Below are 26,440 nucleotides of genomic sequence, written 5' to 3' on the forward strand. Positions count from 1 at the left end.
TCTCCCTCACCTTGGAATGCTCCAAGTGTTCTTCTTCCTTTCTTGAGGCTTTCTTAGCGTATATGAGAACCAATCTCAACGATCCGGCTGCTCCTCCTCCTCCCCCGCCCCTCCCTCCCCCTCCCCCTCCTTCAATGTTGACGTTGTGCCATGCATCGACCTTCCAAGAGGAGCGAAGGAGGTGGGGGAGAGAAGTCAGATGAGAAGTCAGAAAAGGAAGAACAACGGTGAGTAGACAAGGAGGAGGTGGAGGAGGTGGAGGAGGTGGAGGAGGTGGAGAGGGTGGAGGAGGTGGAGGTGGAGGTGGAGGTGGTGGTTGAGGAGGAGGAGGTGGTGGAGGATGTTAATATGGGTGCAAGCAAGAGGTTGAGCAAACAAAATGGCAGATAGGGAACTGACGAAGAGGAGCAGAGGACGAGCAGGAGAAGGAAGGGAAGGAAAAGCGTGAGAGGAAGGAGGGGAAAGAGGGGAACAACGAGGGGAAGCAGCTAGTAGAAGCAGCAGCAGCAGCAGCAGCAGCAACAGCTAGTGTAGCAGCAGCATGCAGTTCACCTCTTCGCCTTCCTTCAGAGACTCGATGTCTATTTCAACTTTACCGAAGCAAGAGCCATCAAGGCGAAGGGAGGAGAGGTCGTGAAGCTGGTACAAACATATGAGAAGAAAATGAATGATCAGACAGGGAAACAACAGGAGAAGACAAACAGGAGAAAACAAACATGAGAAAACAAAAACGTTGAAACAACACTCCGGATCGCACGGATTCACTGTCAATACCACCACAACCAACTCATCGATCATGAGACAACTCAAAACATGTGCTGCACGCAGAGCTCCGCACCACAACTCTCACATCACATCAAATATCCTCCCTCCTCCTCACCTCAATCGTGATATTCCTCACTCCGTAATCGATATCAAGAGCAACCGGATGGTTCCATACAGGGTTTGACCCTCCTCTTCCCTCTATGACCATCTTGCTCCTCCCAGCCTTGACTGCCAGCGTCGTCTCCCTCCTCCCCGTCTCCTTCTCCACAGGAATGTCCCTCGCTGCGACCACTATCACCTCCAAACATCCGATCCCCTTGGCATCGTTCATTTTCATTTGGTGAACGTTCCTATGAGGATAATTGAGCTTCAGCCGAGGAGCACAGAGCATGTGCGTCAGTAGCCTGATGCTCGCCGCAACCTCCCCGTCCTCTCCTCGCAGCTCGTACCATGCCGCATGCGGCTGATGGAACATGTCAGCGAGGACAAGAGAGGTCTGCGCGACGACGGCGTCTTGCTTGCGCTGGTCCAGAGAAGAGCTCTTCCTCTTCACTACCACCTGGACAACCTGAGCATCCGCCTCGAGGTCGATAAGGAAGGGAGAATTCCAGGTAGGGGAGCAGAGGTGCTGATCCACATACGTGTACGTCCTTGTCTCGTTGGTGAGGAGCTCAATGAAGAAGGAAGACGATTGCTGCTCCCAGTAGGAGGAGGAGACTATGCTCGCTGCAAGGACTACAATAGAGCAGGCGCCTCTGCCGGAGGAAGCCCTCTCCTCCTTGACCTTGAGAACATCCACACGGGGTACCTCAACCTTCATCGATGACCTCTGAAAGAGGTTCATAGCTACCCGCAGCACAGCTTGCCTCCTGTCATTCCACCTCCTCCTTCCATCCCGCAAACGCAAGATACAGCACCGCTGCACCTCCTCTCCCGCAGGCAGCTCGTCGATTCGTATCATGCAAGTTCCCACAACCCTGTCGCCGTCCTGCCTCCTCTCCTTAACGTCTATCTCTATCATCCCGGGGAGCTGCTCGTATGCAAATGAGAACCTCTCGTTCCAGAATGGCGACGAGCTCTTCTTCATCACTCTAGAGGTGAAACTCTCTCCTCCTACTCTCACTTGAGCATAACAATCCATGTTGCCGCTGCTGCTGCTGTGGCTGCTGCTGCTGTTGTGCGTGTGGTTGTGGGAGTTGTTGCCGGCAAGGCTGATGTTTTTTGTGCTGTCTTGTACTGAGAAGAAGTTTTGTCCTCCAACAACAGACACTTCAATGAATCCTTTCCCCTGCTCTGCCAGCTTTTTCAACATCCTCTCGTCTGGGACAGACCTCGGCATTTTCGACTTGAACATATCATTCAGCTTCTGACCATCCACGTGCTGTACCGACAAGCAAATGCCGCAACCCACTTCACCCTCAGAGGATAATGAAGATGTCGAGCTAGTCAGTTCAAACCATCTCTCCGAAGTCAGCTCTGCACGGAGGTCGGAGAGGCTAATGTTGCATTCGCCTGCCTTGTCTCCGTTGCCGTCCTTGTCAACCTGGTGGAGAGAGACTGAGAGGGTCGGGCTGTCGTCGCCAACCATGTCAAAGAAGAATATCTCGTTCCATTCCGGGCCGGAGCTGGTCAGCCTGGTAGAACTTCGATGACGCTGAGAGTCATAGTGAAACTCAGCGTACGTCAGAGGGTTCTTGCTGATTGACGAGGCGAGGTTGGCCTGGTGGAGCTGAACAATGAATGAGACTCTCATCGATCGCTGAGTCAAGCTGCGATGCTCTCTGCAACTCTCTCCAAAGATAGAGATGCGCCGTATCACTCCAGGGGGCGATGTGTACAATCCATTCGTGGAAAATCTTTCATGCGACCACGGCGATTGTCCATCCTCTCATCTCATCTCATCTTGTGACCTTGCCTCTTGCTTCCCGGATATCCTCTCCTCTCCTCTTCTGTTCCTGTCTCTCCTACCTCCTCCTCACCTCCCTCCTCCTCACCTCCCCCCTTGTCGCTCCTGCTCACTTCGCCTGCACACCCATTCCTCCGTCGCCCCGGGCAGTTGATCTTGACGATGTTCTAGATTTGTTCTAGATTTGTTCTAGATTTGTTCTAGATTTGTTCTAGATTTGTTCTAGATTTGTTCTAGATTTGTTCTAGATTTGTTCTAGATTTGTTCTAGATTTGTTCTAGATTTGCTACTCCAATTCTATTCTATTCCGTTACGATTCGTTGGTCGGAAGTGAAGAGCCGCCATGGGCCGGCGATACGGGCTAATGGTTGAGACGCATGTGATGAAATGAACAGAGACAGAGAAAGAGAGAAGGAAAGATGCAGCCAGGCAGCCAGGCAGCCAGGCAGCCAGGCAGGAAGCTAGGCAGGCACAGGCAGCCAGGCAGCCAGGCAGGCAGAGGGACAGGGACAGGGACAGGGACAGGGACAGGGACAGGGACAGGGACGGAAAAAGGGACAGGGGGAGAGGCAGCGACAAAGAGATGGAATGAGACAGCACAAGAGATAGGACTATAGAAATCAGAGGTGCACTGACAGCGGCAGGGACAGAGAGAGGGACAGAATGGAACTGAACTGAACAGGATAGTCGATCATGCTCAAGACGCAAAGGAATAAGAAGGAATCTGTGGTGTTTGGGAAAGGAAGATTCCGGGAGATTATGACAGGGTATGGGGGGATCAGAAACTCTTGTTATTTCATGGCTAGGGGCAACACAGGAACGAATGATTGAATAATCCTTATGGTGATGGGGAAAATGCTCGTCGAGTGAATTTTTAACCATGACATAGTGTTGGAGTTTATGAAAGCATTGGTTTTGAAATGAGATAGTAACGGAGAGAAAGAATGTGAGGCTGGGTTGCAGCTGTTGCCTTGAAACACAGGTGGGGGAGGCGGGTTTGAGGGGGAAGAGGGGAGATGTCAAGTTACCGAGATCAAGCTGCACAAACTTATCTGCGTCATGTTCGAGGGGTGTTGGCTGAAACATTTTGGTTCGCAGATGATTCTGTCGTCTTTGAATCAGTGCAACGCTCGCCTCCTGAGCGTGGGCGGCACTTGCGCCACTGACGCCAACTCCATCTATGCCAACATCCTCGACCCGAAATTCAGCAAGACCGAGCTCATCAACCATGGCGACTACAAGACTCATTCGCAGCTTGTGTGGGAGAAAGAGCAGGCGCAGGCGGCTGTACACCATCACTTCTCGTAATCATTGTGCTGTTTGATGTTAGACAAGACGGCGAGCCTTCATGAATTGACCGACAGTGTAACCGCTCTGTATCCACTCTCATTCCCGGGGCCCTGAGTCGACTCGGAGCCTCCGCCAGCCGTCCGATCAGCGAGTTCAAGAAGACGATACTACTGATACCGGGCGGATCCGATCAGAGTACGGTCGATGGCTGGCACCCGGTGACTGACGGTGACTGAAGCCGCACCGTAAGCGGCAGCACTGCGGCAGGCACCATGACCGGCGCCCCAGCTGAGCGGCCGGCTAGGCGGTGGCCGGGCCCGCCCCTGCGGGCCGCGGGGGCCGAATTCGCCTTATACTACTGAGGTAATTTGTAACGGTTGTAACGGAAATGAGCGGATGCGCCTCCGAGCTTTTTACTCGAGCAGTGTTGCAACGCGCACGTGATGCTGACCCCTACCCCCTCTGTAGAACCATGCAGGAATTTCTACCCCCTCTAATTCCTATCGTGAAAAAAAGTACAGCACCGGTGTCTTGATTTTGAAGTGAAGTTATGACTTGATGAGGGGTATTTGAATAACCCCACCCCCCTCTATGAATACTGAATCTCCACTACCCGCCAATGTCAGCATCGTGCGAGAGAAATGGTGAAAACTTTGCGATCCTATTTGAGCCCCACCCCCTTGTTTGACAAGTCCCATAGTACCCCACCCCATCATAAATGAACCCAAAGGAATATTACCCCTCCATTGTAGTACAAAAATTCAGACGAAGACTACACATTGATGACCCACCCCTATTGATTCAAAGCTACATTTGAATACCCTACCCCCTCTAGATTTGACTGCACACGCCTCTAAAGCTCAACTGATGGGATGAATCCCTCGGGTGGTAGGTGGGATGTGAGCGAAATATGGGTGGGTAGGGTGATAAATCCAGGGTAGGGATCCAAGATACTAGATTCTATATGAGAAAAGAGTGATATTTTCTGGTCATATACAGGGGTATCATTCAAAATAAGGGGGTACTTGAATTCCATGAGGGGTTCGATAGAAAGGGAAGGGTGGGGTGGAACGGCCTCTGATTATAAAGCTCGTTGCTCGCTGCCATCGGCCTCCGATCGTTGCCATGCACGCTCGTTGTCTGTTCGTTCTCCCGCTCATCGCCTCCTCCTCCGCCTTTCTCGTCTCTCCATCCCTCCCCTCCGTCTCTCCCTCCTCCCGACTCGCATCTCTCCCGAGATCCCGAGTCACTGCTAGCCTCCTCTCTGATGAGATCAGCGGCCTTTCTAGAAGGGATTTTTTCAAGGACACTAGCGCTATGGCGGGGGTGAGTGCTATCACCATTGGCACACTCGGGTTTGAGGTTCCTTCCTCCTTTGCTGAAGGCCTCCCCAGCGTGAATGCACCGGCGCCTGACTTCCTCCTTCCTTCGAACGAGGGCAAGGACATCGGTCTGAAGGATCTCAAGGGCAAGTGGACTGTGCTGTACTTCTACCCCGGAGACTTCACCTCTGGCTGTACTATCGAAGCCAACAACTTCGAGAAGGCTTCTGCTGACATCCGCGCTCTCGGCGCCGAGATCGTTGGCGTCAGCGTCGACTCTGTTGAGAAGCATCTTGACTTCGCCAAGAAGTATGGACTGTCCTTCCCGCTCCTCTCCGATCAGGGAGGCAAGGTGTCACAGCTCTACGGGTCCGCGCTCCAGATCCCTTTCATGGGGTCGTTCTCCAACAGGCAAACTTACATCATCGATCCCTCCGGCAACCTCCGCTGGGTCTTCACGGATGTTCAGAGCCGCCTGAACAAGCACGCCGATGAAGTGATCGCGAAGCTGAAGGAGCTCAAAGCCTAGACTGTTGTCACATGTTCTCTTGTACATAAACGATAATTATTGTTTCACAACATGCTTGCTCCTCTGTACACTGAATTATAGTTTCATAACATGCTTGCTTCTCTGTACACTATATCATTGTTACATTACACGTTTGCCTCAACTGAGCATCAGTATCCGTCTGAGTCTTGGAACAAACTCATCAACTTGTTCATGTTTCCTCCCCCTTCCTGTGCACACCAGGAAGCCGGCTGCGAGTCAGCATCTGCTCCAAAGGGAAGCAAGCTCGTATCCTCTTCGGTGTCGAGCCAGGCAGGAGCATTCCCTCCCTCTAGCCAGTGAGGGACTCCGGGGATCGCTCGGTCCCCCCATGGCGGCTGCTGGGTAAGGTCGTCTTGGCCTCTGTCGTCCTGCTGGTCCCACGTTCCCGTCGTGTTGAAGCTCGAGAAGTTGAGACCTGAGAAGAAGCTCTCAAGCTTCTCCTCGTAGCTGGGGTGCTTGGTGAACTCTCCTTGGACCTCCCGGCCCACGTCGTCTAGAAACATCACGTTCAGGGCGAAGAAGGAAGGCAGAGAAGGGAAAGAGGAGGGCGAGGGCGAGGGCGAGGGCGAGGGCGAGGGCGAGGGCGAGGGCGGGCAATGGAAGATACCAACTTCCACCAACATCTCTGCTCTGGCGGGCTCGTGCAGGAAGCTGTCAGAAACTCTCAGCGCAAACTCTCCCCGATCTCCTCCTAGTTGCCTGCAGCCGAGGGCAGACAGGGTGGAAACAACCTCCTTGTGGCCCCCTGAGTGCGCCCAGTGCATTGGAGACCATCCCGCAGCATCCTGCCTTACCCTGAGAAGAGGCAACAGCCTCACCCGCCCACCTTGGACATCGGGTCGCTTCCTGCCCTTATCAGCAGCTCTAGGATGTGCCTGATCTTAACCACGGGTGAGTTGATACCTCGTCCCCACAGGGGTTGCAGAGCAAGACGTGCGTATACCCTTGCCCCTTCCTCGCTGCAAAGTGCAGGGCAGAGTTGCCGAAGTAATCCCTCCCGTTGGCATCGGCCCCGGACCCTGCCGGCAGGTCAGCAGGCTGGCTGGCTGGGTCCTTGGCTTCGCACAGAGAAGGAAGTCGACTAGCTGCGTGTGGCCGAACTCGCATGCCAGGTGCAGCGCAGTCGCGTTGAAGACGTCTCGGGCCAGCACGTCTCCTCCTGCCTTCACCAGCGCCTGAGAGCAGCCCAGATGGCCGTTGCCTGCGGACCAGTGCAGAGCCTGAGGACCGTCGGGGTGAGAGAGGGACGGGGAGGGACAGCAGGGCGCCTGACCGTCTTGCCGCTCCGATCGCAAGCCTTCACATCTGCTCCTGCAGCAAGCAGCGTCTCCATCATCTGGGCGAAGGATCGGAGTCAAATCCTCCTCCCCCCCCCTGCTCTGCGTACTTGCTCGTTTCCCCTGGAGGCGGCGAAGTGCAGGGCAGAGCAGTCGGAAGCATCCACGGCGTTGACATCAGCTCCTGCCTCCAGTAGAAGTTTGACGACGCTGGTATGACCGTTCATCACAGCCTTGTGCAACGAGGTTCCCTGTTGCTCATCCCTTGCATCGACGTCTTCTACAAACTTGAGAAGCAGGGACAGTGTTCTGTTGTATCCCCTGTAGGCCGCGAAGTGCACGGCAGAGCAGTTGAACCTGGCGGCAACGCGTCATGCTCTCACCCAACGCCGGAAAGACCGAATCACCTGTCTCTTGCATTCACGTTAGCCCCCAGCCCGATCAGACATTTGATCTGGTGGAAAAGTGAGAACGTGCTGGTTACAACTCAATTCCCAGCTCACAGTTTCCTCGCATCCCTGCCAAGCCGCAAACATCAGAGCTGTCCTGTTGTCATGATCCACCAAATCGATCTCTGTGCCGTGTTTGAACAATCGCCTGATCACCCAGAATTTGCCATGGCTGGCAGCCACATGGATGGGGCAACGACCGAAATCATCCCTCGAGTCGATTTTTGCACCATTCTTGTACTGCCAGTGGAGCGGAGAGGAGGATGAAACCACAGAAAACTGTCAGAACAAGAGGAAGCAAGGGATCGGACCGCGGCCTCACCAGCAATCGAATCATCTTGTTGTTCCCACTATGAACGGCGTAATGCATGGCGGTCCTGCCCCGGTTGTCCACCCACTCGACAACATTCTTCTTCCTGCGATCGCCGTGTGTGAGATGCAAACCATTCTGAGCCGTTGCTGCGCACCTCGAGACGAACTCCTTGGCAAGCTCTACGTCCTCTTGAGATACGGCTTTCAACCACTCCCACAAGGACAGGTCGTCTTCAAGAATCGATTCTGAATGGTTCACCAAAGGCAAAGGATCTGCATGCTCTGCAAACACAGCAATGTTAGTGTCTGAGTTGAGCGGAATGAGAAGGAGAAAACCTTCTCTGGATATGCCCACGGTCGAAAAAGTGCTTTCATCCGCTGTCTCGACACCCTCCGTCTTGTCCTCGCCCTCCTTAGGGTCATCGACTTCAATCTTCGCTTGTCTCGCCTGTAAGGACGAGGAGTTATCAATGAGTCTTCTACCTCCTGCACAATCTTTACCAACTCCAGACAAGAAATTCCTTGCTTGTCAACAGCTGAGATGTTCGCGCCATGGGCGATCAGTTTATCAGCCGCGTACCTGGTATTTCCATATCACCGTCAAGGTGATCTAGAATCTTTCAGCGACCTCTGGCGACACATCAGCGCTAGATGCAGCGGTGTGTGCCCAAAGTCGTCTTGCAAGGAAGCATTGCTGCCAAAGTGTAGCTGGAGCAAGGGCAGATCAGGATTCAAAAACAGGGCGAGGGGATTCGTATCACCAAGCACTCCACCGTGTTGGTATGGCCGGCTTCTGCAGCCAGATGCAGCGCCGTCCGTCCTCTAGCGTCTCGAGCCGAGACGTTTGCATGCAGCTGGATCAGTCGGTCTACCGTCTTGCTGTATCCTCGCAGGGCCCCTGTACGAACGGATCAGGGCCGAGTGAGGAGCGATGGGTAGCCAGCTCTCACCCATCATGAGGGGAGTTAAGCCTTCCCCGTTCCGACACTCGACAGAGACACCTCGAGCAAGAGAAGGGATCGCCCAGTAATGTCCGGAAGACGCAGCATCCAGAAGTGCCTCCTCTACCCCTTCCCTGTCATGGCCATTCCTGGGAGGCGAATGGCCCGAGCTGCTCAAGGAAGCAGGCGAGTGCGGCACCTTGCCCACTGGATTCTCAACCCTGTGGCTGCTCGAAACCCGCCGGTAAGCTGAAGGCTCCTGCCTCCGGGCCTCGTCAGAGCGTTTTCCTCCTCCATTCAAACGTCCGACGAGAATTCTAGATGTCGTACGCCCGCATGCCATGCTTCTCGCTCCTCCGAAACAATCTACTCCGTGATCGTATCTGTGCGAGCCCATGGCACATCCGCGCATCTCCTTCAGCCTGTGACGCGTCGATGCAGGGTCGTCCTCAGGGTTTTGCGCGATGTTCGGGAGGAGAGGAGAACGGCTCGGCCTGCCCTGAGAAGCTTCTGCATCATGAAGGTGCCCTGGGATCTCGGCGACAATTTGTCTCATGGAGGAGAAGCCGCCATGAGGGGCGTCGCCTCCGCCATCAGCCATGAGCCAGCAGCCGCTGATCAGCAATAGCGCCCATTGCGCCATGCCGCTACTCCAACTTGTTACTACCCCCACCCCCAACATTCAAACTAACCACCACCCTACCCTGGGACTAACTCCTGTATATGAGTGTACCCTACAAATGGACCCCAAAAGTACCCCTTCATTGAAATGACCCCAAGGGTTGAAGACCCCACCAAATTTTCATTAGTACCCCCTCTTTCACCCTTTACTACCCCCTTTTTCTCTACCACCCTACCTAGATCAATCTTCCATCACCTCCATGTCTAACTTGCACGTATCCCCACTTACATATGAGACTACCCCATGAAATAATTGATAACCGGTCATTGTATTCGTAATAGTACCCCCCCATTTACATCGAATAATAATCATTCAAGAACCCCTACCTACTATTTCAATCACCCCACCACCTGGCTGCCCCGTCGACGCCTCTGAACATGCTGGCCGCTCGGCAACAGAACATGAGAGCTATGGCGAAGGTTGCGCGCTGCTTCTCCTCTTTCACATCCTCCTCCTCCTCTTCCACTTCCTCTTCTTCCTCCTCCTTCTCTTCCTTCTCTTCCTTGTTGTCCCCTTCCCCCCCGTCCTCCTCCTCTTTATCCACTTGCTTTGTCCGCAATGCTTTCAAGTTTTCTGGAACCGACAGCAGCTTTCCTGCTGGCATCGCTGCTAAGGGATCGTTCCCTTCTGTCTCAACCCCGATCAGATATTCTCCTTTCCTCGGTCAGAGCTTGGAGCAGCTGGCTCAGTCGCGAGCTCGAGCGGGGAGCATTGGATCGCAGAGTCCAGGCCCGGCCCATTGCATGCTGAACCAGTTCGTCTTCGTCCCTTCGTTCGACGCGTTCGATGAAGATCAGGTCATCATGGAGGCGATGAATCGCAATGCAAGGAAGCCCACGAAAGCAAACCATGGAAAGAGGCCATGCTCGCACTGGGGCAGAAAGGCAAGAGGGAAGATCCATAAACATGCTGTCAAGCCGGATCTGAAAGGTGAGAGGAGGAGCAAGAAGAAGTTCAGGTGAAGAATATTTACGTCGATCTGAGAGGATAAGCGTGTGAGGAGCTCTCTATTACAGATGTGGTTAGACATGGGGGTGATGGGGTGAGGTGCTCTTAACATCTTTGCTATAAAACGAACCTTGCAACATGAGACGAGTCTAATGAATGCTGCATACGCGTCAAACAATCTTTGTGTTTGCTTGCCTGGCGGGCAGTTCATTCAAAATCATGGAGATAGATCAGAAGACGAGGTTCAAGAGAAGCTTGTCTTCACATAAACAAAATAATTCAGCATGGGATGGCTTCGCGGCAGGGCTGGCATGCTCGCAGCCATGGCAGTTCGTCCCCTGACGCCCCTCAGTTTCAGCACTTCAGTCCTTCCAATATGCTTCCACCCAGAGCCATAGTGGATAGACGAGGAGCTGTGTGGATGTGAGGAGAGCGAGAGCAGGAGCAGGGGGGTACTATCAGGAAGCAGTGACGCACAAAGGGAATGGAAGGAAGGGGGGAGGGGAGGAGAAGAGGAACGGGGGAGGGGAGGAGAAGAGGAACGGGGGAGGGGAGGAGAAGAGGAACGGGAGAGAGGGAGAGAGCAACTCGAGAGGAGGGGGATACACTAGGTGGGAAGAAGGAAGGGAAGGGAGGAGGAAGAGGGCAATGGAGTTACCGATAGAAGCAACCAGTATTTCTGGCCCTTCGACCTTGGAACCTTGGGCTTCGGCTCTTGTGCAACAGCGCCCTCCTCCTGTTCACGCTACCATCACATGCACACCGTCGCTCCTCTTGCTGCTCCTGCTCTTTGTCCTACTTTTTCCTGCTCCTGCTCCCGCCCCTGCCCCTGCCCCTGCCCCTCCTCCACACTCTCTCGCACCTTCCCACCCCACATCGTCCTCCCACCCTTTCTCGTTCTCGTTTTCCTCGTTTCTTACCCCTTCTCCTCCTGCAGCCTGCTGCTTTCTGTTTCCAAGGAAGGCCAAGACCGTCATGAGAAACCTGTGGAGGGTCAGGAGGAAAGGAGGAGAACCTCCAGCAGGAAGAGCAGAGCAGGGCAAGTCCAGAACAAGGAGGACACAACAACAGATACAGGAGGAGGCAGGAAAGACGAAGGAGAGGAGGGGAGAGGAGGGGAAGGGGGGGGGGCGAGAGTCAGAGTCAGGAGCAAGAGGAGGGGGAAGGGGGGAGGGAGAAAGGAGAGGGAAGGGGAGGGGGGAGAATTGGGAAGGGGATAGTTACCAGAGGCCGAAGAGGAGGCAGTAGTAGACAGAGCGAGTGACCATGTCCGTGAGTTCAGCAGTCTCGAGCTCCTTGTAGTAGGCCGCTCTGCATGCAGCGATGAGCAGCGCGGGAGCAGAGGCGGGGCCGAAGGGGGGGGAGCAGGAGAAGCATATAGAGCAAGTGGAGGAGACGAGGGTAGGAGGAGCAGGGCAAGACTAGGCAGGAGCAGCAGCAGCAGCAGCAGCAGGAGAAGCAGCAGCAGCAGGAGAAGCAGCAGCAGCAGCAGGAGAAGCAGCAGGAGAAGCAGCAGCAGCAGCAGCAGCAGCAGCAGCAGCAGCAGGGGTAGCATCACCTGTCTGTAGCCTTGCCCGTCAATTTTCTCACAGCTTCTGAGATCTGCACGAATCTCTGCCTGTACAAACATTACAACTGTGACGAGGAAGAGGAAGAAGTGAAAGGAGATGGAAGGCGGGAATATAAAGGAAGAAGGGAGAGGACGTGGACGTGGACATGGAAAATGGAAAGCGGGAGCGAGAGCGAGAGCGAGGACGCAGGGGAGGCTCACTGGAGCTCAGGGTTTCCAGCCGTCTTGTCAGGATGGTAAATCTTTGAGAGCTCGCGAAACTGCTTCTTGATCTCTCCTGTGTAGGATGAGACAAGGTCAGACTGTCAGGGAAGGCGACGAGGACGAGGACGAGGACGAGGACGAGGACGAGGACGAGGACGAGGACGGGGACGGGGACGAGGACGGGGACGGGGACGTGGACGGGGACGGGGACGAGGACGGGGACGGGGAAGGGAATGGGGACGGGGAAGGGGACGGGGACAATGAGGAGAGTCAGACCTGCATCAGCCCCTCTTCGCACCCCGATGATGGAATAGTAGTCCGGCACTGACTCGGGTCGGGCCCCGAGGATCTTGAAAGTGGAAAAGGTGAGAGAAGAAAATGAAACGAGAGACCAGCAAGACAAGCAAAGACAACTCGAGGAGACAACAAATCAAAAAGCAACACACATGTTCCAGAACAGAGGAAAGGGGCAAGAAGAGAAAAGACACATGAAGTCGCAGCTAACAGATGGGATGCAAAACATCACACCAAGACAAAGAAAACATCTCGAAGCCAATCCCACAGGCACTGACAAGTACATTTCTCCTCGACAACGAGATCGTCAGACAGTATACAGCATAACAAAGCCCAACACGTCGCCCCCAACAACTTTCCTAGCACAACGCCCAGCAGACAAGTCATACACAACCCCCAGCTGAACACCAGCACAGCTCCAGCAACATAACCGTCACAGGCTCTCACCCATTTCGCAGTGGACTTGTACTGCTCGGGAACCTCCATCATTTCCCTCTCGAAGTACATGGCGCCGATGACAAGAGCTCCGATAGGAGCAGAGATAAGGATGACGAGGAGGAAGAAGCCGATGGTTGCGAGCTTGCCCTTGAGCCTGGCTGTGAACTCCGGCATGACGATGAGGAAGAGAGTTCCCGAGGTCTGCAGCAAGTGAGCAAGGGAGAGGCGATAATGATCAATGATCACTGATAGGAAGGAGGGAGGACAGGAACGTGTTGGAGGGTTGGGAGGAGAAGGAGGATCGGTGGAGGTCGAATGAAGACAAAGAGCAGGAGGAGAGAGGGAGGCATGAATTGAGGGTGGAAGGCGGATGGAACGGAGGAGAGCAAGGAGGAAAGGAGGGGCGGGGTTCATGAATGAGAGAGAGGGCGGGAAGGAGCGTGCGGAGCGCGCGAGCGAGGTTGAGGGACAGGAAGGGATAACTGCAGCAGGAGAGGACACGGGACGTCTCGCTCACCAATCCACTCAGCCCATCCCACAGGTACAGGAAGACCATCAGGGCGAGAAGCGCGGGGAAGAGACGCTGCCATGAGATTTCGACATGCATGTCGACCCCCTCCTCGCCCTCCCCTTCCCTCTTGCTTCCCCTGCCCAGCGAGTCATTGAACAACCCCGTACCTCCTCCTCCTTCCCCACCCTTCCCGCTCTCCCCCCTGACTCGTTTCTCCTTCTCCCCCCTCCTCCCTCCAACCCACACACACACTGTCCACATCCCCATCCTCTGTCTACGCCTCTCCGTTTCCCTCCCCTTCTTCCTTCCCTTATCCCTTTCCCCCCTCCTCCTCCAGCTTACTCGTCAGACTTCTCTCCCTCTGCCTGCGCGCTCCCCTGCTTCAGCACCCTGCACATCCTGTACTTGTACAGGGGGACGAAGAGAGATTGTAACGAAAGAAAGATCATCATCCTCATCTGCTCCAGGTACAGAGAAGCATAAATGAGCACAGAGAACGTCACTCCCGCACTCATCGCCAAGTGTGACCAATTGATGCGATCTGCTCAAGTCACGGATCAGACGCAACACACTTCCCAACTCATCACACAGATCCCTTTTTCCATCCTTCAACATCCCGTTTTGGCTCTTCTTACTCCTCCTCTTCCTCCTCTTCCTCCTTTTCCTCCTCCTCCTCTTCCTGTTCTCCCTCTTCCTCCACCACCTTCTCCTCCCCTCCCTCCTCCTACCCATCCTCCTCATCCTCCTCACCTGATTTGCATTCAGACGCAAGATTGCTGAGCAACATTCCTGCTCCGAACGTGCTCCATGTTCCCAAACTAGACTCGCGATGTCATTGCAGGCAGATGCTTGTACAAACACGTCCACACACAAAAATAACGTTGTAACAAACATGCTGCAGACAGCATCATCAGGCATATCGAGTCTTACCTGTTAGAATCGTTGGAATAGAAGAAGAGGAAGAGGAAGAGAGCGCGGAGAGGGGTGACCTCTCCTAGCAGTGGGATTTGCATTCTTGCTGATGACGCTCAAGCCAAGTGCTGAGGGCTACAACTGAAGGCGGACAAGTCACTCAAAGTCCTTAAGAGGTAGAGACATGGAGAAAAACCGCAAGACAGCATGAGTTTATGCGTGGTAAGAACATGCCTCGTGCAACAAAAACAGAAACATCCCCACATCATACATGTTTCTCCTTGGCATGTTATATCGAAGTTTCCATCTCATCACGTCCTATCACATAATGTTCCATGAATTCTCCAGCATTGTTGCCAGTAGCGTATCTCCTCATTACGACAGAATGCCTTCGATTCGAATCGCATCACGTTTCCACAACTACTCAAAGCCGCTACAACCCTGATGCCTGATGCTTTCTACCCTCTCACCTATCTTGTCACGTGATCGAGGCATCTGAGCCTGAAGCTCTCTACCTACCAAGATATCTCTTCTAGCTACCTTCAAACCATGATCACAGCCTCCTCGTTGTTCAGGTATCTGAGAACAAATCCGCTCGATTTTGATGTTCCAAATGCTCTACATGCTAGATCTCAAAGGCGGAGGCTGCTTTTCCTGTCTCGTCTACATCCCTGATTTCATCTGAATTCTATCTGCAACCTTTCTTCCATGCATCTCGACTCTCGTGCCTCCTCTCCATTCCGTCCCTCTCCTTGTTCCGAATTCGACCTACTTGTCTCCCGGGATTCTTCCATCCCATGGCCTATACACCGGTACTGCATAGTATCCTAGATCGCATCCCTCCATCGCTGATGTGTCAGCTGCAGCTTCTCACTTTGCTTCTTCCTCGGAGCCTCCCCTTCCTACCTCGTAGCATATTTCTTACGCTCCTGTAAGCTCCGCATTCCTTCTTTGCACTGCACCGCTCGTTCCTCATCCTTTCCAAGTTTTCATCTTCATGTCTATGTCTATCCTCCCTCCGCTCCTCCTCCTCCCTCGCCCTTCTCGCTCCTTCCTCCCTCGCCCTTCTCGCTCCTTCCTCCCTCGCTCCTCTCACTCCTTCCTCCCTCGCCCTCCTCCCCGTCCACCATGCTCTGTGGAGGCCGCTGCCGGGCTTGACGTGTTGACCAACTACCCTTAACTTGGTATAGTACCACCCCCCATTTGCGTAGCATATGTGACATGAAAGTACCGGTAGTAATATGAACCTTACCCTCCCCTTCTTAAGATTATGGGCCAACGCACCCTGTAATTTCAGTGATGGAATACAACCCCTACCCCTGGACTTCCCCGGAATCGAACCCCTCACACCAGGCACCCGTGCGTCATCGGAACAGGTCCGAGGCTCATAACCAACTTTTACTCGAGAGTGACTTCCGAAGCCCGGCCCGGATTGAACTTGTCGCAACGTCACTTGATGTCGGATGCTTTGCTTGATAACAAGTCACTGAGTGTTGTCCGAAGTTCCAGGCTGGGGTTGACGACTTGAAAATGATCCCGGTCTTGAACAAGAGAGTCGAAGAGAAACGGCGGGGCTTTGAAAGCAGTGGCAACTGAGGTAGGAGGTTTGAAAATCGGATATTATCTCGCCGCATGTAAATGTTGAATTGAACATCCTGCTAGGATTCAGAGAAGTCCCGAATAGACCGGAGCATCTCGCAATGTAGCCTCCGGGAACCACCACGGTGACAGCATGCTTGCTTTTCTGCGAAGTTGTTTCATACAGTAATCAGTGACGTGAGATGAAAGCAGGAGGTCACGGCAGCAACTCACACCATCATCGCAAAACAAACTTCCATCTGCGAGTTGCTAGCACGGTTCGTCAGTGGAAGAGTCTATTGGATAGCGTCGAGTCATCGCACTGCGGAAGGCGCTGTCAGGCTCAGTAGACTCGTAGGAGATAGAGTCATGATGGCCACGTGTGTCGTTTATCTATTCTAGCAAGCCTAAACAGCATCGCGACGAAGGTCCTCATCTCAAACGCAAAGATTGCTGGGCTCAGGCTGGCAACTTTGTATATTTCGAAATGATCGCCTACAGGAATCCTGACGATTCTAAAGTCTTGGAAGCACAACCTTGCAAGGCGACTCTCTACGTGCAAAAACTTCTCTTCTTCTGTCGCGTCCTCCCAGGTTCCAACTACTCCCTTGGCGCTGCTCTTGCGATCGACTACGTACGTGGCGGAGTGACAGTCATCCATCCCTTTGGCCTCCGCATCGCATCCTCCTTCGAAAGCATCATGATATACTGAGTGACTCCCCTGATTTGACTCTCCTGCTCCTGGCTTGCCTTCACTCCCTGAGATGTGAAGCCTTGATCTCGTCCCCAGCAGGGCATTTCCTCATGCCCTGAAGGTACAACGAACACAAATAATTGCCTCTCAAACTTGTTCTTGGCTCGCAGAGCGTTCAAGATGTTGAGTAATGAGTCCACTTTGATAGGATGTTTCCCCGCCCGTGTCATCTGGAACATGTAGAGAACCCCGCTAGCAGACAATAACATCGCATCCATGCAAGGAAAGTTCGATGCCTTTGGCTTACAGTATGCATCCGGCATGATCACCCACTCCTCCAAGTCTCCGATTGATGACGCAAATTCAATGTACGGTTGCGATTCCTTCAACTTCAGCTTTTCTGACCCGTTTCCATCGCCCGTATCCTCATCCAGCCTTTGCAGATGGTACATTCCTCCTCCCTTCAGCACCTCATGCGCAACGTGTTCAAAAGCTACACCTGCAGCTGACTGATAGCCAGAAGTAGGACTCGAAAAAGCAAAGTCGACAACATCATCCCAATCCCTTTTCACAAGGGTCTCAAATATCATCTTCTCGGCCTTCGTCGAGCATATTCGAGCGGTAAAGGATCTGAAGTCAGTGCTGGGGGAAAGGTGAATCAGTTTCGATGGCATTCCAAGGTCGTCATTCACTGCTGCATCCATCTTGTTCTTGAGTGATATCACTGATTCTATTCCTCCAACAGCCTGCTCAAGTGTCTCTAAAGGTTTCACGACGATGTTTCTCGGCACATTGCCCCAATCCTCCACGATCTTCTGTACTTCGTCGGGGTCCATACCACGCTCCGATTGCATCTGGATGAAGAGTGACATCTCCTCGTCTGACCACAACGGCAAGAAATATCTCTTCGCCGATCCAGTATTCACAATTTCCTTGAACATCCCATACTTCGGTGGAGAGATTATGATTGTTTTCGCGGTTCGTGATATCGAATAGTTCCCATGGTATTTCCACAGATCACAGATATACCAGTGCCTAAACGTTTGAAGAAGGCGTTGCGCTACGGATCCATCCATGAACAGGCTCCATGCTTCTCCATCAAAGTACCAATATTCACTCCCTATCTGATACACTACTTCCTCACCAGGCCGGAGGAGCTGAAGAAGTAAGAAGTATGCGAAGCAGGACTTCCCGATCCCTGGAGTACCTGTGAGGACCACTTGATGGCATCCTTGTATGGTGTCCTTGCCCTTTAGCGTCTCTGGGTCCAACTTGAAATCATTGGCAATCAGCTCCCTCATCTTCAAGTAGCACGCTCGTATGAAGAGCTTGTTTCCAAGTGTCTCATAGCCTCCCAAGCATGTGGAGAAGCTGACGTATTCATTAGCCACCAAGCCCTTTCCTGCGCGTGCAGTAGTCCAGAGCTCTTTCAAGAAACTTAGCATGCCAACTAGCATCAGTCCTGTTAGTACCCATGATAGCCACATTCAATTCTGTTTCACCTTCAGGTCTTGACAAGCTGTCTCGAAGTTGCACAGGACGTGGAATAAGCCCCTCAAGCCGCTTCTTGTCCTCTACAAGCCGCTTCTCCCTGTCTACAAGCAGCTGCTGGTACTGTACATGCTGCGTCTTGCTGCTTACAAGCTGCTTGAGGATCTCCTCCTGCGTTGGGTCATTTTGACCTTGCATCCCTTTCAACAGATCTGTAATCTCTTTTTGTACACCTTTGATCTTTCCTTGTACATCTTCGATCCCTCCTTGTACATTTCCGATCTCTTCATTCCGCCTCTCTTGTTGTTCTCCTTCGATTTCTGATTGCAGTCCCTCGATCCCTGTGTGTACACCCTCCATTTCATTCATCCATGGAGACCTCTGAGTCCTAGAGTCCTGAGCTTCAGCAGAGATGCCGGAATTGAGGATCTCCTCAGAACCCGTCTTGGAACGAGGGGTTGAAGCTTGCTTCACATCTTGTCTCTTCTTTTCAGGCCCTGGGGGGCAGCGCGCAAGTCAGCTTCCCATAAAGAAATTGAGCCTCGCACTCAGCCATCGCAGCACGGGGGGGATCGACACTGGTACAAAATCGATAGGTCTCACCTTGGTTGTCGCGGTCTTCAGAGGGTTCGTTCGCCCTGGGCGTCTTCATGCTTCCCTCCCGTGGACACAACCGGTCCGAGAAACAAGAGTTTTACGTCATGCCGTCGCTTCCGTGGTTGGAGTAGTGGATCCCGCTGCCTTCTCCGTTTCCGAGTATTCGACGATGAGGCGGGCTTGTAGGGTCTATAGAGAGCATCGATCATCACTCTATAAGAGCGGGTCTTGACCCTATGCAGCACCTTTACATGCACAACCCCCCCTCCTCTCCCTGCTCCCCTCCTCTCCCTGCTCCCCTCCTCTCCCTGCTCCCCTCCTCTCCCTGCTCACCTCCTCTCCCTGCTCCCCTCCTCTCCCTGCTCACCTCCTCTCCCTGCTCCCCTCCTCTCCCTGCTCGTACCCTTGACCATCATGCTCAGGAGAGAGGAACAGTGAGAGTTTATACGAGTGTAAAAGGATAGTGGGGTACAGGCGGAATAAGGATGGCTAAGGTTGATGAAATTTTGGGTTCTATGAACATCAATATGTTGCAAGCATTGTTGTTGAGGATGACGAGCCCGAGACCTGGAATGAGTGCTGAGTGTTCTTTGGGTTGCAGGTGGAGGAGCGAGGACCGCAAGGATGCGATGGTTCTTGGTCATGGTCTTGCTTTTAGCTATCTGCGCCAAATCAGCGGCTACTGAACAGAACGGGACAGCAACAGGAGGGAACACGACAGAAGACGAGGAGGACGAAGTCCCAGAGTATGATCAAGTGCTCGATGAAGATGACGGGCCGTTCTCGCTGAAACCTGTCAAGTATAAGGTGATCACCAACTACACCGACATCGAAGCTTTCAAGTTGCTGGGACTTCCAAGGCTCTCGACCATCTCGAAGATCAGGAGCAGCTTCAGGGAGAGAGCCAAGAAGTACAAGAAGGACTTGCAGAAGTGCTTCCATTGCCCGGCAAGTGCGTTCGTGCTGAGGTTGAACCCTTCCGCTGGAGGATTCAACGAGAGCATCACTGGCAATACAACGAGACCTCCCGAGCCTGTGCATGAGACTGATGAGGAGAGATACATCAGGGAGAAGAAGGCCGAGATACATAGGAGGAGGATGGCGGAGTTCGAGTCGATGACGGAAGCATACAAGATCCTTAACGATCCGGACACTAAGAGGGTGTACGAGGTGCAAGGGATGCGAGGGATCAAGGGGAAGTACAAGCCCAAGTTCGAGGACCCGCTGAAGGATCCTGTGAACATCGAGATGGCGTTTAAGACTGGCAGCCTCAAGATCGACTTCGGATTCAAGGAGGGGCAGCAAAAGAGTACGGGAAATGTTCACCACAACATCAAGATTCCTATGATCGGTTTCTACACCGGTTTCCATATGGACGTCGGGATAGTCAGGGGAGAGATCTGCCCCCACTGTAACGGGTCGGGGGCGGCGGAGAATGCGGAGTTGCTCAGCTGCCCTGACTGCAAGGGCACCGGCAAGCAGAGCAAGACGTGAGACCCATGGGGATGTGCCAGGTCGACCTGAAGTCCCTCGTGCCAGGTCGTTCTGGAATGCGGCGAGGCATCGATACTCGAAGCACCGGGCGAAAGAGTGCGGGCCTGAAGCTCTCCTCCTCTATCGTCCCTCCTCCCTCCTACTGCATGCTCCTCGATCCTCCTCCCTCCTCCTGCTTGCCCCGCTATCCTCCTGTCACCTCCCTCACCTTCACTCCTCCCCTCCTGCTTGCTCGCTGCTTTCTTTGTCCTCATGGTGATGATGTTTGGTGATCAGGTTCACGGGGTATGAGACTACACTCGTCGTAAACTGCAAGAACTGCGAGGGATCCGGAAAGCTGGCGAGCGAGCCTTGTCCTCGTTGTAAGGGAAAGAGGACGGTGAGAAATACGTCCACGGCCGCTCCTGATATTCTTCGCCCTGCCTTAATTTTTTATCGATTGTTTCCTCACCTTGCTTCCCTTCTATTTTGACTCTCATGTCCTCCTTGATAACTCCTCCTCCTCCTCGTCCTCCTCTTTGTCCTCGTCCTCCTCTTCGTCCTCGTCCTCCTCTGCGTCCTCCTCCTCTTCGTCCTCCTCTTCGTCCTCCTCTTCGTCCTCCTCCTGATCTTTGATATTCCATCCATCTTCGTCCTTGCAATACAACTATCGCTGTGTCGCATCCCATCTCATCGCCTTTCGTTTCAATTTCACCGCAGCTTCTGATTGCATCTCTGTCCTGATGTCATCCTGCATCCTGCAGATCGATGGGAAGGTGACAGTGACGGTGAACATCGAGCCCGGAATGCTGGAAGGCCATGCTTTCACCTTCAAAGAGCACGCCGAACAGGTTCGTGACAGACAACGTTTTCTCTTACCTCCCTCTCCCTCTCCCTCTCCCTCGCTCTCTTCCTTTTGCTCCGGTTGTCCTGTCTACTACCATATCGCCATCACCACACCACCACCATCGACAATGGCTATATCATCATCATCATCATCATCATCATCATCATCATCATCATCATCATCATCATCATCATCATCATCATCATCATCATCAACAACAACAACAACAACAACAACAACAACAACAACAACAACAACAACAACAACAACAACAACAACAACAACAACAACAACAACAATTTTTTTCATCATCACCACCATCATCACTCCCCCCTCATCATCACCTTCGACGATTGTTTTGCTCACTCGTCCCCTCCTTCAGATTCCTGGGGTCACTTCGGGTGACGTCGTCCTTCATATCTACTCCGAGGAGCATCCAGACTTTGAGCGGGAAGGACACGACTTGGTGACCTGGCAGAACATCTCGCTGATGGAGGCGCTCCTTGGGTTCCAGGTTGCTCCTCCTCTGAAAACCCCCTCCGTCCTGCATTCCAATGCGTCCCCGCTGACTTTCTTCCCCTCCCTCTCTCTGTCTCTTTGTCCAAACCATTCTCTTTGCCCTCCTTGTTCTTCTCCTTCCCTCCGTACTCTCTCCTCCGCGCTCTCCTTCCCTCCCCCCCTCCTCTCTCCCCTCCCCTCTGCTTCTCGTCACCCTCGTGCTTCAGAGGGAGATCAAGCATCTGGACGGGAGGATGATCAAGATCGAGAGGAACGAGGTGACGAAGCCTGGGCAGAGCCATGAGGTGCTGGGGATGGGAATGCCCATCTACCAGAAGCCGGGGGAGTTTGGCAAGCTCATCATCAAGGTAAGGAGGGGAGAGAGCGTAGAGGGGACAGGAGGACCAAGGAGGAGCGAGGAGCGAGGAAGAAAGGATAATGGGGGGAGGGTTGGGGAAGGGACGAGGGAGGAGATATAAGCAGAATGAGGATGGAGGATACGATATGAGGAAGGAGGGATGCAGGGGAAGTCGGAAGCGGGTAGCGGGTAGCAGGAGGGAGGAGGGAGGAGAGGTTGAAAAAGGGTTGTGACGTGCGGGTCAAATAGCTGAACATCGTCTTCCCCGAGAGGATCGCGGCGGACGAGGAACGGATGAAGGAGCTGAGGAGAGCGGACGAGAGAGCGAAGATGAGGAGGCAGAACAGGTCTCTGCTAGCTCCTACTCCTGCACCCCCCTCCTCATCCCCAGCAGGTTTTCAGCAGACGATGACGACGACGATGATGATGATGATGACGACAACGATGCCAAACGGGGAGGGAAGGAGGAGGATGCAGAGGACGAGACCGACGAAGGAGAGGAGGAAGCATCTGCAGCACAAGGGCGCACACAACGATCTCGTCGAAGACCCCAGCAGGGGCAGGTGGAGACTTTGGCAGCCCTTGTCGTCAGCTTGTGACCCTCCAGCGGCAGGAGGCTCAGGAGGAGGACCAGGATGAGGAGGACGAGGAGGAGGAGGAAGAGCGGAGAAGGGAAGAGCAGCGCAAGAGAGAAGCAGCAGCTCGAGCGGCAAAGGCAGGAGGGGTAAGTGGGAGGTAGGAGGTTTGAGGAAGGGGTCGAGCAGGGGTAGGGGCAGGGGCAGGGGCAGGGGCAGGGGCAGGGGCAAAGGGGGCCGAGAGGCGGAGAGGAGGAGGAGGAGGAGGAAAGAGGGCGGGGGGAGGAGGTGGAGATGGAGGATCGTGCCTGAGCCTATTGTAGGTCTCGAAAGTTGGAGTCGGCATGTTCGTGGAGCCCTTGTTCAGCGAGAAGGAGGAGGAGGAAGAGGAGCAGGTGAAGCGTCAGGTTGGGCTGCGAGTGAAGGGCCTCCTGCCCGGAGGGCCAGCAGCGAGCAGCGAGCGCATCGAGGTCGGAGATCTGCTGCTGGAGGTGGATGGGGAAGAAGTAGCGGGCCATCCACTCAAGGTGAGATGAGGAGGGAGGCTGGGCTGTAGCTGGGGTCTGACGTGCTGGGCCGTGGCAGGCGCTCGCTGCCAAGCTGCTGGGGGAGGAGGGGACGCCTGTTACCCTGCGGCTGAGGAGGGGGGAGGAAGAATACGACGTGACCTTGGAGAGGAGGGCAGTCTCGACATCTTAACCAGCCTTTCAAGCGAGGCTGCGAGTGGGAGGAGGTGGAGCAACTGAGGTCAACTGATTCCTCAATTGGACACTGTCAGACACGGCATAGAGTGCCACTCAGTTCGCTGAGTGTTTATATAGTGCACTTGGGACCGGGCAGCTGAGCAGCCCGAGCCACCGGGCCCGGCAGGCGCTAGTCACTCAGCCGAGTTGACGGGGGCGCCCGGCCAGGTTGAAAGTTCATGCGGCCGTTTAGGTCACAATGAGTTTAGTTACAAGTTGAGTAAAAAAAGAATTTCCTTTCGATTCTGGTGTAGGACAATCACCAGAGAGAAGGATAAAATGCTGGAGGCGAGGGAGGAGGAGGGCGGGAGAGGAAGGAGGAGGGAGAGAGAGGAAGGAGGAGGGAGAGAGAGACATGCGGCAGGTATGAAGATGCGACATCATGTGAGATGTGGAGATAGAAGGTGGCAGACTGTGTGAAGATATGTGGAGGCCTGCAAACAGGAACGGGAAAGACCTTCAAACAAGGCAGGACAGCATGGTTCGGGTCGCTAGGGCGTCGTCACCATCCAACACTCTCCATGGTCGCACTGGGCTGAAGGCTCAGCTGATGCCCTCAAGTCGCCGCGGCTAGTCGAGCTTCGCAATCATGCCCAACAGACACAAGGAGAGCCGTCTGACAAGGAGGCAGGCTTACAGTGCCGACCAACCTCCTGCAGGATCATCGGCGGGGGTGGACGATGCGGCAGAGAGGAGGCGACCAGCTTCTGAGCGGCGGGCATGGTGGTGGCCATACGTCCAGACAGCATGTGACCTGTGCATCTTCAGCTGGTGGGTGCTGCAGGGTATGCCAGAGGAACAGAGGGAGGAGGGGAACAAACGAGGGAACGGGAAGAGGCGGTTCCCTACGATCCTACAAAGACAGAGCAAGCCGAGTCAACGCTCAGACAAGAAAGAGCGCAAGGGGGGGGGGGAGGGAGAGGGAGAGGAGGAGGAGGCGAATGGCAGGGACGAGAGGGAGAAGTTGGCGGGAGAGGTGCAAGAGCAGATCGATCGGATCAGGGAGCTGCTTGCTAGTCAGCGAGCATGGGGCGACATTCGAGAGCTGAGGATGAAGCAGTTTGAAGCGCAGATGGTCTGGCATGAGGTAGAGGAACAAGCTGGTCTCATCAGTGAAAGTCCGCGAATAATTGCTTCCTCCTCTTCCTCCTCCTCCCGCAAGGGTCCCCTCGTGGAGGAGGGGATGCCGGAGAGTCAAGCACAGGAGGTGGTGGGAGGGGCTCAGCAAGGGTCGAGGACGGTCGAGGGCAGAGGGTTGAGCAAGGAGGAGCTGATGATGCTGATCATCAAGCTGAGGAACAGACGATACGAGAAAGTCTGTGAGATCCTCGACGGCGGTCGGAAATTTATTGTTTACCTTGCGTTACGTTCTGATCCGATTCCTCTGCCGCAGGTGTTGACACGGAGACTAGAGATGAGTTTGGGAACACGCTCATTATCGTTGCAGCACAGACGGGGTCCAAGAAGATGTGCAAGATCCTGTTGAGGAGAGGAGCGGACCTCAATGCGCAGAACTGGCGGGGCCAAACAGCGCTGCATTTCTGCTTCCAATACAGATACGAAGACCTCGGTGGTTGCTCGCTGCTCGTTGCTGTTTGTAGTGACGGTGACAACCAGGGAACTATCTCCGTGAGAAAGGAGCGAATGATGGAATCTTGAATCACTACGGTCTGTCTTGCTATCAGGGTTTGGAGCCCAAGTAAGAGATTTGTGCCAAGTCGCATCTGCAGAGATGCTGATGACTGAGGTTGTACAGGGCGAAGTCGATTTACGTGCTGACGTCATCAGAGGACGTGGATGAGGTTGAGGAGAAAGGGGATGAAGAGTCTGCGGGGGTCAAGGAAGAGACAAATCAGTCTCCAGTACCCGCAAGTAGCCCAACCGTCATGGAAGCTAGAGAGGGTCCAGCAGGGGTAGGCTGAGTCGGGCTGCCTGCTGTCGGTTTGTTGTGAAGATTTTGTAGGGAAAGGTCGAAGGCAGGGGTGTAAGGACAGCTCTGAAGACGATCGGCAGGGGCAGGTGGTGACGTGTTCTTGATGTAGTGACTTTTCAGATGAAAACCAGTGTCTTGTGGAGCTCTGTGTCCGGAGGACTTTGTACATTTCCGCTGTCTTCTGCAACGTGCATGAAGAGTTGTTGTGCTCGATGTTGAAGTGCTTTTGTTGTGCATGAAGTGCTCTCGATCTTTGCTGAGATGTCCCTTTCAGGATCAACCCTGCCAACGACAAGGGCGGGGAGAATCGCCGAAGGATGAGAATTGAAGGGAGCGGTCGGAATCAGGTAACACGATGGCTCGTGCGACAGTGGTGTGCTTGCTTGTGATAATGACGACACCGACGACGATGATAACGATGATGACGATGACGATGACGATGACGCTGACGATGCTGATGCTGATGCTGCGGCTACTGATGTCAAAGATGCAGAGAACGAGGGACTTAGCTGTCCCCGTGAAATGTTGACGTTCTATTCACTGAAGCACAACAAAGTTTCGTTTGCAGGCAGATCATTCGCTGCTCGACACCATCCAAGAAGTCAGCCCGCTGGCAAACCCGGAGCATGCAAACGTCCCAAGGAGGGACCTCGTGTACATCTCCTCCGATCAAAGTTCACCGTACAACCGCGAGGACTTGGACGATGACGAGTTTGCTTCTCCTATCCTGTCCAAATCCAACTTGAGCCTTGACTGGTTCTTGAAACGACGAGGGGACTCGAACCAGGTCTGGTTGCCGACTGAGCCCTGCAGACGGTGGACGTTTGACGTTTTTGTTTCCTCGCCAGTCTCTGCCATCGCCAGAGGAGGAGAGCGAGAGTGAGATCGACTGGGGCCCAGAACTTCCGTTGACTCTCCTTGTCAGGATATTTCAGCGAGTTCTCCGCCGAGACCAACACCGAAGGGAAGACGTCGGTGACGTCGGGTATGATGGAGGAAGGTGAGACATGTCAGGATGAGATCGGGAAGTAGAGAAAGGGGGGGTGGAGCAAGAAAGATGGAAAGGGAGAGGATGGAGAAAAAGGAGGAGATAGAGGGAGAGGAGAAAGACAGAAGAGGACGAGGAGGACGAGGAGGACAGGAGAGTATGCGGCGAGGACAGTTGTGGTGGCTGATGGCTCGGCAGAATCGTCAGCGGGAGTTGCCATGGCGAACGATGGAGCGGCGAAGAGCATGAGAGATCGTAGAAAGGGGATGAAAAGAGTGCCAGCAAGGGAATTTT

At 53.9% G+C, this 26,440-nt stretch overlaps 10 protein-coding genes across 10 annotated transcripts; 4 read left to right on the top strand and 6 right to left on the bottom strand.

Annotated features, from left to right (window-relative positions):
* Positions 1 to 856: 856 nt before the first annotated feature.
* Positions 857 to 2,518, bottom strand: GUITHDRAFT_139904 (hypothetical protein; the record flags this gene model as incomplete). The annotated part of the gene is made up of 1 exon (XM_005831295.1): positions 857 to 2,518. One exon carries the CDS (start codon positions 2,516 to 2,518, stop codon positions 857 to 859), a length of 1,662 nt encoding a protein of 553 aa, XP_005831352.1.
* A 1,251-nt stretch (positions 2,519 to 3,769) lies between these two features.
* Positions 3,770 to 3,979, top strand: GUITHDRAFT_109822 (hypothetical protein; the record flags this gene model as incomplete). The annotated part of the gene is made up of 1 exon (XM_005831296.1): positions 3,770 to 3,979. The coding sequence occupies one exon, from the start codon at positions 3,770 to 3,772 to the stop codon at positions 3,977 to 3,979; it is 210 nt and encodes a 69-aa protein (XP_005831353.1).
* Positions 3,980 to 5,086: 1,107 nt separating this feature from the next.
* GUITHDRAFT_72262 (peroxiredoxin) lies at positions 5,087 to 5,812 on the top strand (the record flags this gene model as incomplete). The annotated part of the gene is made up of 1 exon (XM_005831297.1): positions 5,087 to 5,812. The coding sequence occupies one exon, from the start codon at positions 5,087 to 5,089 to the stop codon at positions 5,810 to 5,812; it is 726 nt and encodes a 241-aa protein (XP_005831354.1).
* Positions 5,813 to 6,504: 692 nt separating this feature from the next.
* GUITHDRAFT_41654 (hypothetical protein) lies at positions 6,505 to 7,457 on the bottom strand (the record flags this gene model as incomplete). Its single annotated transcript, XM_005831298.1, has 4 exons — positions 6,505 to 6,618; positions 6,660 to 6,708; positions 6,777 to 6,871; positions 7,221 to 7,457. Coding segments are annotated over 4 exons (495 nt in total), but the record flags the coding sequence as incomplete, so codon positions are not given.
* A 156-nt stretch (positions 7,458 to 7,613) lies between these two features.
* Positions 7,614 to 8,746, bottom strand: GUITHDRAFT_60538 (hypothetical protein; the record flags this gene model as incomplete). Its single annotated transcript, XM_005831299.1, has 2 exons — positions 7,614 to 7,799; positions 8,633 to 8,746. Coding segments are annotated over 2 exons (300 nt in total), but the record flags the coding sequence as incomplete, so codon positions are not given.
* Positions 8,747 to 10,804: 2,058 nt separating this feature from the next.
* GUITHDRAFT_139907 (hypothetical protein) lies at positions 10,805 to 13,555 on the bottom strand (the record flags this gene model as incomplete). Its single annotated transcript, XM_005831300.1, has 10 exons — positions 10,805 to 10,855; positions 11,101 to 11,178; positions 11,206 to 11,304; positions 11,363 to 11,426; positions 11,667 to 11,753; positions 12,001 to 12,060; positions 12,214 to 12,289; positions 12,493 to 12,565; positions 12,745 to 13,149; positions 13,466 to 13,555. 10 exons carry the CDS (start codon positions 13,553 to 13,555, stop codon positions 10,805 to 10,807), a joined length of 1,083 nt encoding a protein of 360 aa, XP_005831357.1.
* A 2,768-nt stretch (positions 13,556 to 16,323) lies between these two features.
* On the bottom strand, positions 16,324 to 17,202 carry GUITHDRAFT_153034 (hypothetical protein). The gene has a single exon (XM_005831301.1). The coding sequence runs from the start codon at positions 17,093 to 17,095 to the stop codon at positions 16,580 to 16,582; it is 516 nt and encodes a 171-aa protein (XP_005831358.1). The 5' UTR covers positions 17,096 to 17,202; the 3' UTR covers positions 16,324 to 16,579.
* An 862-nt stretch (positions 17,203 to 18,064) lies between these two features.
* On the bottom strand, positions 18,065 to 18,809 carry GUITHDRAFT_153035 (hypothetical protein). Its single transcript, XM_005831302.1, has 3 exons — positions 18,738 to 18,809; positions 18,146 to 18,631; positions 18,065 to 18,092 (listed from the first exon to the last, which is right to left on the bottom strand). Exons 1-3 carry the CDS (start codon positions 18,784 to 18,786, stop codon positions 18,082 to 18,084), a joined length of 546 nt encoding a protein of 181 aa, XP_005831359.1. The 5' UTR covers positions 18,787 to 18,809; the 3' UTR covers positions 18,065 to 18,081.
* Positions 18,810 to 19,838: 1,029 nt separating this feature from the next.
* Positions 19,839 to 21,917, top strand: GUITHDRAFT_61865 (hypothetical protein; the record flags this gene model as incomplete). Its single annotated transcript, XM_005831303.1, has 5 exons — positions 19,839 to 20,221; positions 20,502 to 20,604; positions 20,969 to 21,055; positions 21,434 to 21,565; positions 21,777 to 21,917. Coding segments are annotated over 5 exons (846 nt in total), but the record flags the coding sequence as incomplete, so codon positions are not given.
* A 2,724-nt stretch (positions 21,918 to 24,641) lies between these two features.
* On the top strand, positions 24,642 to 24,928 carry GUITHDRAFT_72402 (hypothetical protein; the record flags this gene model as incomplete). The annotated part of the gene is made up of 2 exons (XM_005831304.1): positions 24,642 to 24,795; positions 24,843 to 24,928. Coding segments are annotated over 2 exons (240 nt in total), but the record flags the coding sequence as incomplete, so codon positions are not given.
* Between the last annotated feature and the right edge of the window lie 1,512 nt (positions 24,929 to 26,440).

This window comes from Guillardia theta, assembly GCF_000315625.1.
Source record: "Guillardia theta CCMP2712 unplaced genomic scaffold GUITHscaffold_41, whole genome shotgun sequence".
NCBI lineage: Eukaryota > Cryptophyceae > Pyrenomonadales > Geminigeraceae > Guillardia > Guillardia theta.

Bases quoted from the DNA above. Each gene is read 5' to 3' on its own strand.
- GUITHDRAFT_153034 (XM_005831301.1), bottom strand. From the start codon at position 17,095: ATGTACCATCTGCAAAGGCTGGATGAGGATACGGGCGATGGAAACGGG.
- GUITHDRAFT_153035 (XM_005831302.1), bottom strand. From the start codon at position 18,786: ATGAAGACGCCCAGGGCGAACGAACCCTCTGAAGACCGCGACAACCAA. The intron at 18,632-18,737 runs GTGAGACCTATC...GCTGCCCCCCAG, and splicing joins TGAAGACCGCGACAACCAAG to GGCCTGAAAAGAAGAGACAA.